This window comes from Parus major, chromosome 8, assembly GCF_001522545.3.
Source record: "Parus major isolate Abel chromosome 8, Parus_major1.1, whole genome shotgun sequence".
Lineage (NCBI taxonomy): Eukaryota > Metazoa > Chordata > Aves > Passeriformes > Paridae > Parus > Parus major.
In genome coordinates, this window is record NC_031777.1 from 22552863 (window position 1) to 22569150 (window position 16288).

A 16288-nucleotide genomic window follows, 5' to 3' on the forward strand; every position below is an offset into this window, starting at 1 on the left:
GGCGGCCGCGCTGCTGCGGCGGGGGCCGGGGACGGCACCGGGAACAGTCCTGGGAGCGGGGCCCCGCCGGCACCGGCACAAGGAGAAGTGGGTGAGCTGGGCCGGGCGGGACCAGAGCACCCCATGGCGCTGCTTGCACCCCGCTTTTGTCCCCACTAACCTTTTGCACCCCCCCGCAAATCCCCTTCTCATCGCCCCCTTCCAGCTCTCGCTGCACCCCGTGCCGCCGCTCTGCCTGCAGCCGTGCCCAGCGCCGGCCCCCAAGCACGATCGGCCATTCACAGAATCCTGGAATCGCTGAATGTGCTGAGTTGAAGGGATGCATCAGGATGCAGCTCCCGGCCCTGCAGGGGACACTCCCAGCAATCCCGCCCTGTGCCTGAGAGCATTGTCCCAATGCTTCTTGAGCTCAGGCTTGGTGCTGTGACCACTTCCCTGGAGAGCCTCATTCCGTACCCATCCACCCCGTGGATGAAAAGCCTTTTCCCGTTGTCCAGCATCAGCCCCCCTGTCACAACTCCATGCCGTTCCCCCGTGTCCTGTCACACGCTCTGGAAAGGCTTCATGGAGCTGTGGCAGCACAGACCCCAGTGCTGGATTATCCCAGGAAAACACGAAGGCTGGGTGGGGGGGCTGGGTATGGGGGTACCGAGGTATTTTAACACTTCTGCTCTTTTTCCCCGCAAGGCTGCCACGGCCCCACGCATCCCGTCCACGCGGCTGGCGCTGCACCACTTCGACACAAGCTACAGCCTGCACCTGGGCGCCCTGTGGCCCTCGGTCCGTGCTGGCCTGCTCTGCGAGCAGAAGTACGGGGCCCTCCTCAACAACTTTGCTGCTGCTGACCATGTTCCCCAAGAGCTGGAGCTGCTCAATGCCACCGATTTTGTTTCTGAGGCCCCCCAAAAGGCGCAGCAATGGCAGCGGGGTGCAGCCGTGGGGGAAGCGGCCAGAGGGTGCCAGGAGGGCTCTGGTGAGGGCAGGACTGGGATGCAGGCAGAAATGATGACACAAGCAGAGATGTCCCCGCCACTTTGCGCCTCCATCAGCTCCAAAATCAAGTGTTACACCTTCCCCAGGGGTGACATCACACGCTTTCGCCCTGCACGGTGAGACATCACTGACAGACCACCCTGGTCATTGCCAGCCTCAGGGGCTGCTTCCATATGTCCCTATCCTCACTTCCAGCCGCTCTTTTATTTTCTTTTCCACTCCAACATTTGCTTTTGTTGTGCAAACTGATGATTTCCAGGCTGGATTCTCTGGGGCTCCTCGACTATTACCTCATGGATGCAGCATCAATCCTGCCTGTCCTGGCACTCAACGTGCAGCCGGATGACTTTGTCCTTGACCTCTGTGCGGCTCCGGGTGGGAAGACTCTGGCTCTGCTGCAGACTGGGTTTTGTGGTGAGTGGGGATGGGTGTTCCCATGTGTAAATTAGGGCTGGAGGAGTCTACTGCACCCGTTCATGTCTGACCATTAATAATTTCTGTGTGTTTTTGCAAAAGTGATGTTCTCAGTGTGCTTGTTCTGTCCTGTCAGGGCATCTGGCAGCCAACGATGTCTCTGTTTCCCGGACAAAGAGGCTGCACCAGATTCTCCACAGCTATGTCCCCAGAGAAGTCAGGGATACTGTGAGTGTCACATCCTATGACGGAAGGGACTGGGACCAGGTGAAAGGTGGCACTTTCCATAAGGTATGCATTTGGGAGCCACTGAAGATGAACCTATCAAGTTCACTTCCCTCCTCTTTTTAAGGAAGACAGCAGCTTATCCTTCCACTGTGTAGTTTTCTGTAATCATAAATACAGAGAAAGAGGGAGGACCAAGCCACATAAGGAGTAATATTTCCTCCCTCTATTCCTTCCTGCAGGATCTGGTGCATATGTGCATCTAGAATTGTACCTTTATTTGCCTGTGTAATACCCCTTAGAAATCCTGTTCTTGTCCACCCCTGGAAGGGGTTAAATGTAAAGATTAGATAATCTTGGGTTCTCAGCCATGTCCAGCCTCAGGAGCTGGGTTTGGTGTTCAGGGGCTGGGTTGGGTACTCCGGGAGGCGTCGCTGCAGCAGCAATGCCCGTGTGTGCTTCAGGAGCTCTGCCAGGGACACACACAGCGCAGGGACATGAAATGAGGACATGAGTTAGTGCAGGATGTTTTCTATCATTTTTGCATGTTCCCAAAATGCCAAAGCAGCCAGATGATCACAGTTCAGTGTGGTGCACACCTGTTGAGAGCTGTTGGCAGGGGTGGAGGAGGTGGGCGTGGGGCTGGCTGCAGGAGGGGACTCGCTGAGCTTGACCTGTGCAGGGGGCTGAGGTGGGAGCTCTGCTGCTGCAGGTGCTGGTGGATGTGCCCTGCACGACAGACAGACACTCTGCCATGGAGGAGGACAACAACATCTTCCACAAGAGGCGAACCAAAGAGCGTCAGATGCTGCCCATGCTGCAGCTGCAGCTGCTGATGTGAGTCAGCTCGGTTTTGTTGTGTTCCCTGGGTGCTGGGAGCAGCTCTCCAAGCACTGAAACCTTACTCTGTCCCCAACTGGGAATGTGGGAACCATGTGTAGTTTTCTGGCAGTAACTGGAACACAAATCACAGTAAGTGTAAGGAATTGCAAATGCTCTTGGTCAGATCACTTGTCCTTCTGTCCCAGCAGAAGGATACAGGGAGAAGTGTGTGAGGAATGGGATGGGTACATTTGTTTTGGGTGGTGATCTCCTGGGTCCTGGCAGTCAGCCCTGGAGGATTCCTGAGTGCCCAGCTATCCCAGCACACGGGAGGACTTGTGGTGCTGGGAAGTGCCACAGCTTGTCACTGTGTGCTGTGGCAATAAGGAGGCAGATTAGAGAGTTCCCATGGCAGCACTTGAACTGCAAGAATCTCTTCCCCTGTATGTATATCCCGTTCCTTTGGATGTGTCTGCAGGATTACACCTTCCAGCTGCTCTCCAGTAGCATCTCCCACATTAAATTCTTTATAACTTATCAATATAAGTATCTGACTCTTTTCCCTGGCCCCAAACCCTCCTCATGTTGCAGTGACACAGAGTGCCGAGCCTGTGGACTTCAGTGGGGTTTGTCTGTCACTTCCTCCGAGTTCCCTGTTGGTTTCCCAGTTTGGGTGGGTGGGAATGCTTGTGTCCCTCCCTCAGAGTCCTGCTCATCCCGTGACACGTGTGTGTTCTCCTTGCCTGCAGGGCTGGGATCCTGGCGGCGAAGCCAGGAGGAGGAGAGGTGGTGTATTCCACGTGCTCCCTGTCCCCGCTGCAGAACGAGTGTGTGGTTGAGAGGGCGCTGGACATTGCAGAAGCCCAGTTCAACATCAGTGTCCACGTTGAGGACCTGAGCTACTTCCAGACGCTCTTCCAGGACACGTTTTCCTTCTTCTCAAACTGCCGGCTCGGGGAGCTTGTCCTGCCTCACCTCACTGCCAACTTTGGGCCGATGTATTTCTGCAAATTACGTCGGATGTAGAAGGGGCAGCAGACTCTGTCTGCTGTCAGGAAGCAGCCCAATATTTAAGGGAAAGCAGAACTGCTTTGTATTTATTTTTCTTTCTGAAATGTCCCAAAGGAAGCCTGCTTTTTTACTGCAGACATAGGGAATAAATGAGAAAGACCTGCTGTGTTGTTTCCTGAATATTTATCTGTTTGAGACTGAGGTGTTTAATCTAGGAAAGAGAGAGAGGTCTTATCAGAGGGAGCGATTTATCCATCTGTGTGGGACAGGATAAATGGCCCTGCTCTCTTCCTCCTGTCTGACTGCTTTGATCCCACATGAGCAGGTTTGGGCTAACAAACACCATCTGGGGATCTCAGCCTTTCTGTCCCAGATCTCACCATCTGCATAAATGAGTTGCATCTGTCTCTGCTTATCTCCTGCCTTCAGAGAGAGCAGCCTGAGGTACTGAAACCAGAGGTTCCTAAGAGCTCCCCTCCTGTGGGGTTGGAAATGTGCTGGAGATCTGCTGCTGTGGAGAGGCCAGTGACTGTTGCCATCTCTCACAGCTAGGAAGGCTGTGGATAAGCGTGAATGTTCCCATGCTAAATGGCATTTAATGTCCAGTGGGCAGGTGTTTGTATGATTTCGAGTAGTAACTTTGTTTATAGAATCATCACCATCACTGAAGGATTACTGGAATTTATGGTAAGAGTTGTGTAACTTACATTTTTATTTTTATGAGCAAAACACGGTGGTGGGAAGGGATGGACATGGCTGTATTCCTCATGGGGCCACCCATAGTTACATCCACATGAAGTTATTCCATTGCCAGCAGGAAAATACTATTAAACTTCTGTAATCCTTTCCTCTCAGCACCACCCTGCTTCTGCAGGAGGCAGCACTGATGGAAATGGGGGTGGAGGGGTGAACCCACAGCCATGGCCATCCTTGCTGGAAGTGCAGCTCCTAGATCTACCACTGTGTGAACCTATCTTGAGCCAGTCCTGCAGGGCAGCATCCCGCACAGGATCTGTGTTCATTGGCAAGGAGAGGGGTCAGGAGGTGGCGTTTCCTTCCCCCTCCCCTCCACAGTGTAGTCTGCAGTGCTGGTGGCGGTGCTGCAGCACTGTCCCTTCTCCTTGGGGACCATGGTGACTATGCTGCTCTCTTGTCACGGCTGAGGGTCTCCACCTCCTTCATGAAGCGCAGGCACAGCTCCTCCTGCCAGGGCAGAGCCACGCACTGCACGGCCACGGGCAGCCCCACGCCTCCTGCCACAGCCTGCAGCGGGGGCACAACCAGGGAGGGGTCACCGGGGGCCCGGACCTCCAGTGGATTTTGGGAACTTGGTTTAGGCCTGTGGCTCATCCCACAGGGTGGGGAGGTTGGAGTTTGAGTCCTGTTAGCAGGCTGGGCAGAGGGAAGGCTCTTGCTCTGCTGTGGTAGAAATGGTTGCCAGACCTTGGGTGACATGTTTGACACACCTTCCCCCCCACACACCCCAGCCAGCTCTGCTTTGAGCTGTCTTGTAGGCAGATCCCTTTTCCTTCAGCATCCTCATTCCTGATCCATGCTCCACTGACAGCCTGGGCCTGGTTGAAGGCAACATGGAGCAGGAGGAAAATGCAGTGCAGTGCTGTGGGCTGTGGCTGTTGCAATGACTGAAGCTCCCAGAAGCTTTTCTGCACGGCTCCTTGCTGACTTCAGCCCACCCAGTCTGCCCTTTTGTCCCCCCAAAGCTTAGTGACTTAGCTTTGGGGCTTGGGAGGAAAGGGATGGGTGCGTTCAAGGTGGATTTGGGGATTAGCAAGGGGTGTATAAAGAAGTTATTAATTTTTTTTGCACTGAGCCCATACTGCAGGAGATATTTAGGAGCCCTTTATACCATTGAAAGTGTTACCTGAACTCCCATCAGCAGTCTCTGCTCCACCACTTCCCTTACCTGTTTCAGTGTCCGGTCCCAGGGGTCATCACAGCATCCTTTGTAAAGCTTTAGCTCTTCCTCATCAGCCTCTGTCACGGTGCTGACGGGAACAACCCCGGCAGGGAAGTTCAAGACGTTGTACAGCATCGTGGAGGAGATGGCACCTGAGGAAGGAGAGGATGCAGGCAGTCACAGCCTCCTGTCTTACTTCAGAGTTACACACTTCATATTCCCTGAAGCCCTTGAGAGCTGTGGATGTCTCCACCTGCTCAGAGAGCTCTGTGTGGTTACTTTTCCTTCCTAATTCCCATAAAATGCTTGGGTGGGCAGTGAAGCTCCATGGTAGTGGATGTTTCCCTCCACTCTCAGCTGCTGTGGTTGGTTCTTTGCCCTCCTGGGGAGGCCCCAGACCCACTTACTGAGGAGTTTCCTGGGGTATCCCGTGGTGAAGGCAGGCCCCAGGACAGGGCACAGCACAACGTCCAGCTGGAGTTCCTTCCACTGGGTGATGAACTGGGAGCGGTACACCTGGGGGAGGAGAGGGGCTTGTCCTGGAGCCATGTCCATGCCTGGAGCCTCTCAGCCTCCCCAGGCACACCTGAGGAGGCAGCAGCAGGCAGGGACGAGGCAGAGGAGTGTGTGTTTGCCCCCGCAGCATGTGGCCAGGAATTTGAGAGGTCCCAGTTTAGCCATCCCCACTCCCAGGACAGCCTTCACTGTGCCTGGGCATGAGCACTGCAGGCAACCAATGAAGTCCTGTCTGAGCCCATCAAAAGCCCACACACCCCTTTCCTGTCCTTCTTTGTGCTTTTCCCCCCATCCTGGCTCCTCCCCAGCACCCCCTCCCCTGCACAATCCTTTTCCAAACCGATGACTCTCTGACCTGGCACTTGCCACAAAGCCTCAACTTGTAGCATGATGCCAGAGAGGAAAATCCTTGAAACACACCTGTATTTGATGGTGGTGATTCCACATCTCCCTCACTGACCTGCAAGTGGAAATCATAGTGACATCTTTAAGCTTTAAGAGGAGGAGGAATTGCTTAAATAGTCCTCTGGGTTGATAAGCCCTGGTGATTTTAGCAATTGGTTAAAACAATACAGCTTTCACAATCTTCCTAAAGTTTCCTTTGGCACCTGGTCAAGCAATTAAGTGGCAAATGTCTGGAAGTGCTGGAGAGAAGGTTTCCCTGATGGGCCTGGATTTAATACTCATCTCCTCCACAGGCTTCCTGTAATGACTTTACCCATTGAAGTGCCTCATTCCTGTCAGGATATCGCTAGGGGCAGTGAAATTGTGTCCAGGAATGAAGGGCAGCCCCTGCAGAGAGCAGATCACAGCTTGTTGTGAATCCAATCTCCCCCAGCCATGGACACCTAGAGGAGAAGGTATCACCCAATTCCATGGACATCCCTGGGGACAATGCCATCTTACCTCATTCCAGCCAAGGCACCCAGGTGGTCAGCCAGGCGGGGAAACTGGAAAGGCATGAGGTTCCTTAGGGACATGACATGGGGCTGCAGTTACCCTGAGAAGCCCCTGTTCCTGTCCTGAGGGACAGGGACTCACCAGAGGTTTAAGAAGCAGAGCCAGCAGCTTCTTCACCAGCCTCGGGATCTTGCAGGAATTCACCTGTGGTTTCAAGCCTGGATCTACAATATCTCCTGTGCTGAGAGATGACAAGAGGATGGGGTCATGCTGTTTGCTCTTTCTGAGAGACCTGAGTGTTGCCTTTTTGGGGTGGCTGTGCTGTGCTCACGGTGTGGGGACGGAGGGGTTGGGAGCACTGCTGCCAGAGGGCTCCTACTTACAACACATCCAACCAGGCACGGCCTCCATCAGCAAAAAACGTCTTCATAAACAGTTCATTCATGACATAGGGGACCCGAGGAGGAGAGAAGGGCACCAGCTGCACCAGAACACAAGATTATGTGGCAGCCTGGGGATGTGAATAATTTCTGAGACCCGAATGTGGATATTCCTCAAAGGCAGAGAAGCACGTCCCTGGGCTCCGTGTGCAAAGAGAAGCCCTTGGCTTCCAAAGAAGTTCAACTGTTTTCCATCTAGGCATCTCCCCATGAGCTTATTCCTGCTGATTGCCCATGAGATGCATTGCTCCCTTAGGCAGAGGGGTCTCTGCCTGTGTTTGGAGCTGGAATAACATAATCCCATACTTCAGCCAGGTCGTTTTCCCCACAGATGTGCCTGGGAGCTGTGTCTGGTTTCTGAAGGGTGATTTCCTCAGCGAGGAGCGAGGCTGGGGACACCCTGGGGATAAAAGCAGGGGGTGTTGGTGCTCACCTGGTGCCCAGCTGCTTGCAGAGCTCGCCTGGTTTCCTTCACTGCCCTCCTCATGCAGGGGGGCAGCGGGAAGTAGCCGTCAGTGTCGTAGTACCCGACCCGCAGGGGAGTGGAGCTGGAGTACACCTGGAGCAAAGAGACACCAGTTTAGTGTTCCTATTCCTTATGGGATTGCTGTGAAAACCCTTTAGACATACACCATTGGCCAGGTGTGGGACTAAGGCTGGATCCAGCCCCACACACACTACATCAAGAAAGCAAGGGGGGGGTCCTCTCTGAACCTTGTGACCCTGGGGGAGGGTCTCCCCTTCTCCTTGTAGTTCCCTATTAAACTCTTAGATATGAACTTAGATATGAACAGCCAGTCTGGATTGGACTCAGCTGTACCTAGGCTCTGTCAGGAGTTTAGAAAGCAAGGGAGTCCTTTCTGAACCTTGTGACTCAATGGGAGGGTCTTCCCTGCCCTTTGCACCTTGTCCTTTGCATCCCCAGTCTCCATGCAAATCATTCCAAAGTGACACTAAGCTGGCTCTCCTTGCTCCATCTGCATCATAAGTAACAGAATGAACCTTGTCATTGAACTTTGTCACCTTTTTGCAAATTTATATTAAAACCTGCTTTTCCCAAAGCCTTTGACAGTGATTTTTGGGTGACCTGAATCACTCATTCATGGCACCCACCCTGCTGGGGGTAGGTCTGCTCCCATGCTGACACCCACTGCAGAAGGGGGCGAGAGTTCCAGATGCTAAGGAGTGACTAATATTCTGGTTTGCTGTTTATAGTTACCCTTTCCAAATGTCTACCCCTGCCTTTTTCTCCAGGCCCTCCTTCAGGAGGAGCACAGCCACTCTAGACAAGTGTATTCAGCCACTGCTAAAAAGTGTGGATGTGGAAAAACCTCCTGAAGCTGGTCTGCTGCAGAGAGAAAGGGAACACCCTCAGCTAAGAGATTTGCTGGAGCAGTTTCTGCTCCTGTCTCATCTTCCCCTAAAGACCTCCAGCTATTTGCTCCCAGTGTTGCCTTCTTCCCCCCTCTTTCCTGGATCCTCTCACTTCAATAAGCTACATTGCAGCTGAGAAAATGCACAGGATAACTTTTGATTTCCCTATTTTTAATTTTTTTTTTAAATGAGAATTATGAATTGTGCCCTCAAAGAGAGTTATTTTGCTCAAAACCAGCGCTGTAAAGACAACTGGACCCTTCAGGAGAGTGTGTGACACCCTGGAAGGAACGGGGGCTTGTTGAGTGAGGGCCTCACCTGCTCATTGAAGGGGATGGGGGGCACGGTGGGGTCCAGCTGGAACATCTCCTGGCACAGCAGTGCCTTCATGCACAGGGCCAGGCTGTCCACGTCCCTCGCCATGGGCCCCATAGCACAAGGGACTGGATGGGACGAGAGCAAACACCCACATTGAGCAGATGGATGTGCCAAACACTGCCCACCCCTCTGCACAGCCATGCTGGGGCCAGCAGGCAACGAGGGATGTTTCAGATGGACTCCAGACAGGCCTTTGTTGGCTCAGGTTTTCTTCTGGCCTACAGGAGAACATCAGGCTCTTCACAGGATATAGGGAAAAGGAACTTAAAATTCACGTACCTGCCAGGATGCCATCGATAGGGCCAGTCACTCCAGACAGACTATGGGAAGAAGCATATTGTCATTTCAGTAATGGGGAAATATTCACAATATGTTTGAAAAGCATAGTGGGGACTCCAGCTCAGATACAGAAACAGAAGGAAATTATTTCAAAAATTTGAATTGGGTAGTGCTAAACAGGAAATTTTGGCCAAAATAAAACAAACAAACAAACCTAAACCCCAACAAATCTTGGTTTTGGTTTAACCAAAACTGTTCCATTTGGGCATTATTTAACCACTTCAACTCCCTTTTACTTTTAACTCCAGGCTAGATTTACAATGGAAATATGCCCATTTCCCCCAAAATCGCACCATGCCATGTCCTGGGAGAGGTTTTGAGCAAAGCAAACCACCCTTTAAGAGCCACCCTCTCTCCTCCCTCCAGGTACTCACCCAGCACCTTTCCCCTTTGGCCAAGCTTGGCCATGAGCAGGGTTGGAAGGGCAGCCCCAGCACCCACCTGAGCCTCTCGGCCGTGGGTTTGAGGCCGCAGAGCCCGCAGAAGCTGGAGGGCAGGCGGATGCTGCCGCCGCTGTCCGAGCCCATGCCCAGGATGGAGCCTCCCCCCGCGATCAGAGCTCCCTCCCCTCCCGAGGAGCCCCCAGGGCACTTCTGGGGGTTGAAGGGATTCAAGGTTTGGCCAAAGATGGGGTTGCTGCATTCGTAGCTGTGGAGAAGAAAGCCAGGAAAGAGACTGTGAGGAACAGCCAAATGCCTTGGGTTTGTTTGCTTTCTCTTGCAGAAAGCCTGTGTGGCATAACCAACCCCATCCTTTCATCTTGTAAGTCCCTCAGGACACAGCTCATTCCCACGAGCCTCTGCTCTCCTTCCCGTGCACAAGTGCACTCGATTTCTCATAACTCATGGTAGGTCTTTTCCCCTCTTTATCTTATCTGACAGCTCTTTCAGCTGAGATTGTTGCCAGATAATGGAAGAGGGACTCTCCAGGCCATGTCTCAGGAGCCAGGGAGGAGCCTGTCCAGGGACCTACAGGCTGGGATTTTCCCTCAGGAGTACAACCAGAGGGAAGAGCTTTAATGATGTATGTCACCTGAGAAGGGATTGTGGCACATTGGTCATTGCAAATGGGATGGCCCCTTGTTTCTTCAGGACCTTGACCAGGACACTGTCCTCCTCCATCAGAGTGCCCAGGCACTGCACAAGCCCACAGGTTGCCAAGTGTCCCTGCAGAGAGAAGAAGTGACAAGGGACACAGTCAGTGCCGTTCCCTTGCTCTTTTGGGAGGATCCTCTGGCATTCCTTTGGGGCTTGTGCGTTTGGCACCAGCCCATTCCCTTCCGAGCCCTTGTTTGAAGGACTCTCTCGCCTTCCATCCTTGGCAGAGGGCTGCCGAGAGCTCACTCAAGGGTTAAAGCTTCTCCTGAAGCTCTCTGCTCTTTTCCTTGCTCCTTTTCTCCCCTGACCCCAAAGCAGCTCCATACTCCATAGGTGCACTAGCTCAGGATCAAACCCAGCGTCCTCTTGTCCAAGTGAATCCACCAGTGGGTGTTCAGGGAAGGAATAATCCCAGGTAAACAAAATGTGTGAGCCTTTTCCTTGGTGTTTGGGGCTTGCTTTGGCCTTAAAGCCCTCAACTTTAGTGCACTGTGTCACACATCAGAGGAGAAATCATCTGTGTCTACAGCTGTTCAGCCCTGGTTGTTCTCTGCTGATGGAGGTTTGTGCTGCTTGTGGCTGGGGTAGGGTTTCTTTTCTTTGCAGAAGCTACTACAGGGCTTTGGATTTTGTGCTGTAAACAGTGTTGATAACACAGGGAAGTCATTGTTATCACTGAGCAGGCCTTGCACAGAGCTTCTCATGCCCCCTCACCAGTGAGCAGGTTGGGGGTGCACAGCTGGGAGGGGACAGTCAGGACAGCTGACCCCAAGTGACCAGAGGGACATTCCACATCATGCTCATGAGTCATGATCAGCATATAAAGCTGGGGGAAGAGGAAGGAAGGGGAGATATTTGGGGTGATGGTGTTTGTCTTTCCCAGTTACCATCACACGTGATGGAGCCCTGCTCTCCTGGGATGGCTGAACACCTTCCTGCCCATGGGATGTGGTGAATGAGATACTTGTTTTGCTTTGCTTGTGTACAGTTTACCTAACACACCTTCCTTATCTCAATCCACAAGTTTTATTTTTCTTTTACCCTTTCCATTCTCTCTCCCACATCCCACTGGGATGAGTGAGTGAGTGAGTGAGTGAGTGAGTGAGTGAGTGCCCCCTGGGTTGCAGCTGCCTCAGACACAGACAGGTTTCCTGTGGTGGGAGGGAGGGATTGGGCCCCTTCCCCATTCTCCATGTCCCACCACTTCACCACCCAGCCCAGCCCACGATGGAACACTCCACAAACACAAAGGGAAGAACCTTGTGGCCGATGTGATCCTTGATGCTGATGGGGATTCCATAGAGCAGCCCTTTCTCCTTGTGCTGTTGTATTTCCTGGAGCTGCTCCTCACACTCTGGGATAAAGTGTCGCACACAGTTTGTCTGCTGGGTCACTTCCAGGGCCTTGGTTGGATGTGTGGAGGGACAGAAAGTGTTAGAATAGAACAGCATCATTACACAGCTGCATTCAGCAGCTACCTTGAACTACAAAATATGACACAAATAACCCCCTCCCCAGAGCTTCCCAGCTAGAGCCATCTCAAAGGGCTGTCCACTGATGGATCTGACCCAGGAGACAGAAGATGTTTTTCTCTTAATATCTGCTGTATTAAAGGCTGGTCATAATCCAGCTCCAACGAGCCTTTTCAGCCACCAGCACACACAGCATGGCATGGAGAATGTAAAAGATTTGCTTTGCCCATCTCAGTGTGGATGGACACTCACCTTCTCTATGTAGGTGTAGAGGACAGTCCTGGGGGACAGAGACCCTTCCTGGAGTCTTCCAGTGAGTTCCAGCAGGGGCAGGGACAGAATGGCATCCCTCTGGACACTGGGGACCTGCAGGGGGAAGGTGAGGGCAGCAGCTCCAGTTACCCTTTGGCTCAGGGGATAAGGCTGTTAAGTTTTGCTTAACAAGTTAAGCTTGTTAAGTTTTGTCAACATTATCAACATTCCAGAGTGTGCTGGAAAAGCAGATTCTGCATGTGGGGGTTCAGACCTTGAGCTGCCAAGTGTTTTTTCCTGAGTTTGGATATCAAAACCAGGATTCAAACACAGGAACCTAGGTGTAGAAGGGCTTTGTCCATCCACTGCAGCAGAGGACATGGTAATGCCTTTCTCCTGGCACGGTGGGACTTACCCACTGACCAAGACATAACCTCAGCAGAACAAACACTGCCCAGGACAGAAGGTACCAAAGTCCTTGCACACCAGTCTCAGGATGCCCTTTCATCCCTCAGAACAGATAGAGGCAGTTCATGTACAGGCTGAGAACAAGCATTTAACAGCTCAAGCCCATCAAACTGCAAGGAAGTCAGCAGGGACTCAAAGGTGGTCTACTCAGGTAAAGAAAACTGGCAGGTCTCAGTGCCGCCAGGCTTTTAGAGGTTTTATACCACATATTTACATTTATATAGATCTATATTTAAGAAAAAAGGTTGTAGATATATGTATCACTTGTTACACTAGGTTTTTAGAGGTTTTATACCACATATTTACATTTATATAGATCTATATTTAAGAAAAGAGGTTGTAGATATGTGTCTCACTTGTAGCTGGTATGCTTTATCTCCAGGTGTGGTACCTATACAAACATGAGCTGGTTTACCCAGTATGATTTCAGAAGTGAGTGGAGCAGAAAGGAAAGGTGGTTAGACATGAGGTTGCAGTAGGAATTCAGGGCTATGCTGGTTGGATGCCTGGCTCATTTACCCCCATGTCATGTCCTGGTTGCTCCCAGGGGACACTGAAAACCCTTTATTAGGGTAAATTTAGACCAGGCACCTTCTGGGCAGCCTGATGGGATGTCCCACTGACTGAGAATGCTGCTTTTGGAGACACCCCTTGAGCTGTCCAGATACCAAGTTTTAGAGACAAAGGCATAGAGGTGTGAACAGATGTGCAAACTTAGAATTAAGTAGAGGAAAAAGCTTTCTTGCTTCTACCCATTTTTGGCAAGAGGCATTTCCAGATCGTGAAAGAATTGGGGTTTGGATCAGTGAAGATCCAGTGCATCATCACCTGCATTGCTCAAAAACCTCTTCTCAGTGAGTAATTCACATTCCCCAAGCTGCAGACTCCCACCACATCTCATCCAGCCTGAGGAGGGCAGTGATCTCCCTTTCTCCCAAGGCAGCCTTTCCCCTTGTTGAGGGCTGCTGGCACATCTCCTTATGAACACTACAGGGCCATGAGCTGGAAGGAGGAGCTGTAGGGCAGCATCAGCAGAAACCCCAGTGGAACTCCCAGGAGGATGGGTTACCTGCTCCCTGAACTGCTGGACAGCCTTTGCCATTTTCTTTATACCCTCATCCCGGGTCCTCCGAGCCTCTTCCATTTTCTTCTGGATCATCTTTTTGCCCAGCCATTTCCAGACCACCAGGGCTGCCACGGAGCCGCCGAGCAGGGTGAGGGCAGCAGAAGTGTCCACCTTCCTCTCTGGCAGGAGCTGTGTCAGCTGCTGCTGGATCATCATGAGTATTTCTGGTCTCTGAGGGTGCAGTGAGAAAGAAAAGCAAGGCAAGTGCAGGAGACCTTCCCTGGCTCCCCAGGCCCATCCGTGCCCCCAGCACCACTATCCTGGGGCAGCAAATAGTTCAGATAGTTCAGTCCAAAGCTGAGCCCTGCAAAGCTGCTGTAGGTGGAGCATGCAGTGAAAATGATTAACCATGAAATGGAGAGAGTTAAGTTTGGTTAATGAACCTTGTGTTCATTGGGGTATTGGGTTTATAGGGGCTTTTTGGACCTTGGGAAGTTCTCCGCTGGGGAGGACTGTAGGATCAGCTGAACAAATGAAGCAAGGAAATTGCTGCTCTCCTATTTCCTGTGTAGCCTGAGAGGACAATGGGAGAAGAGGAAAACCAGCTTGAAATAACAAAGCTCCCCTGCACAGGGCTGGGGAGTGGTATGCTGAGGGAATGCATAGTTGTACCCTGGGTTCACCAAGTCCTTTCTGCTGCTGCCGTGGTGGCCAGAGGATGTTTTGGCACTGCCGTGGTGTCCTCATGCACCAGAAGGAGAGGCTGTTCCACCCTGTGACAAAGCACGTTGGTATTGCCTTAGGAGTGGAAAATCCCACAGGCTTGCACGCCAGAAGAGAGCTATGTCCACCAGACACTGGAATGGCTGGTGTCTGACATCTTTCCAGCACAGATGCCTCTCACTGCAAGCACCAAGAGCCACACACTGAGCTGAAGGCAACAGCTCAGCCACCATCAGCTACGGTCTGTCTGCAATCTCCTCTGGTGCTTTTGGATGGTGAATCCTCCCTATGGGTCCCGTCCTTGGGAAAAGAGTCTGGGCAGCTATGGATTGTGCCTTACAAAACTTTGCAAGCTTCCAGCAGAGTGTAGAACTGGATATGGAATGGAGGCTGAAGAGCCCTCTCCCTTTAGGGCTAAGTGGTCCTCTAGTGCTCAGTTTCCCATTGTCACGTCCATTCTTAGCAGTTGTAAGAGTTTACTGCTGTTTTCTGTCACAATTTTTGTCAGCTGGGAATGTTCTTATCTTAGTTCTTAACTACAGAAATTTATGGGCTCTGAACAAATCTGGCTTTGGTGTCCTGAAGGAAACATTCTGGAGCTGGCAGCAGTGTGGTAACAAATGGAGCTGGCCTTTTCCTGTGTCCATTCCAGGGGCAGCCTTCCTCGGGGGATGCCCCCTCAGCTATGGCACTGCTGCTGTGAAAGGAGCTTGGGGATGTGCCAGCAGCTCTCCCCGCTCCTGCTCCGTGGTGCTGGCTGCAGCAGGAGCTTCCAGAAGGTGCAGAGTGATGCATGTGAGCAGAGTCAGCATGTAGCAATGCCCAGCCCTCTCCCAACCCTCATCCAGCCTCCAGGAATCCATGCAAGCGCTTCCTGAGGCCGAGGTGGGTTCTTTGCCTGTGTGACAGCACCACAGCCTCTGTGATGGGCTGAGATGTGGGAGAGTTTTCTCCCTCTGCTGGGAAATGTCGGGGCACTGGCTTCCCACATCCGCCTGTGCACTGGGATCTGTGCCCTGGTGCTGCCCTTTAGACACTTGTCAAATGTTTGACACAGACACAGCTGTGTCTGGGCTCACTTGGCATTTCAAAGGGCAAATTCTTCAGCAGACACAGCTGCATTTCCAGATGGCTGGATGCTGCTGGGGAAAGCCCTTCTATCAATGTGCCAGCACCTCCACATCCTCATGAATCCCAGGTATGGCTCCTCCTGCCACCACAAGGCCACAAATCCAAGGGAACCTAAAGGAGGGAGGTAGAGGGATGTCCCAAGCCAAATTTCAAATCCACAGCACAGGAGACAGACCTGCCTGACTCACAGGTCAATATCCACTTCTCCATGTTGATTTTGTCACCTGAATTGATCCAAGACCAAGGTCAAACCCACTAGTGGGGATGAGAGCCATGACCCTTTTCACAGGGAGAGTCAGTCTGTAACAGCTGGATCCTGAGATTTCTGGGATTTCACTGTGGCATCCACAATGTACCCTTCACTTTGACCATCCCAGAAAAAGACAGCTAAACCAAGTCAGAGAGTCCCTTCTGTCCCTTGCAAGACCTGCACCATCTTTGCTTGCAAGAGCAAAACTCCACTGACTCACTCTCAGCAGGTTCATCTCTCAAGCAGGCTGGGTCTTTTTCTGAAATTCTAATAACTGAACTGTTTTCTCTCTAAATTGGTAAGAAACATTTTGTCAGCTTTGACCCCGTTTTGAATTAAAATGCCAGATAATAAATCCTGACAGCTGTGTCTTGTGTTCACATATTTGTAACCAAACACTCTGATGATCTTTTAAAAACTATTTACAAAATAGGGCATGTTATGCTGCTCTGAAAGGATTTTAAAGACATTTTACAAAATACTGACATAATAGTGAAAT

The 16288-nt window shown here is 51.8% G+C and overlaps 2 protein-coding genes across 2 annotated transcripts; one reads left to right on the forward strand and one right to left on the reverse strand.

Annotated features, from left to right (window-relative positions):
- Position 1: 1 nt before the first annotated feature.
- Positions 2–3645, forward strand: NSUN4 (NOP2/Sun RNA methyltransferase 4; the record flags this gene model as incomplete). The annotated part of the gene is made up of 6 exons (XM_019007592.1): positions 2–91; positions 688–1109; positions 1253–1407; positions 1544–1698; positions 2345–2469; positions 3204–3645. Coding segments are annotated over 6 exons (1224 nt in total), but the record flags the coding sequence as incomplete, so codon positions are not given.
- Positions 3646–4130: 485 nt separating this feature from the next.
- Positions 4131–14045, reverse strand: LOC107208473 (vitamin D3 hydroxylase-associated protein-like). The gene is made up of 15 exons (XM_015636918.3): positions 13689–14045; positions 12152–12265; positions 11687–11830; positions 10363–10496; positions 9772–9978; positions 9271–9311; positions 8932–9056; positions 7673–7798; positions 7183–7280; positions 6941–7040; positions 6806–6849; positions 6320–6359; positions 5791–5899; positions 5390–5535; positions 4131–4728 (listed from the first exon to the last, which is right to left on the reverse strand). The coding sequence occupies exons 1-15, from the start codon at positions 13899–13901 to the stop codon at positions 4603–4605; spliced, it is 1767 nt and encodes a 588-aa protein (XP_015492404.1). The 5' UTR covers positions 13902–14045; the 3' UTR covers positions 4131–4602.
- Positions 14046–16288: the final 2243 nt, after the last annotated feature.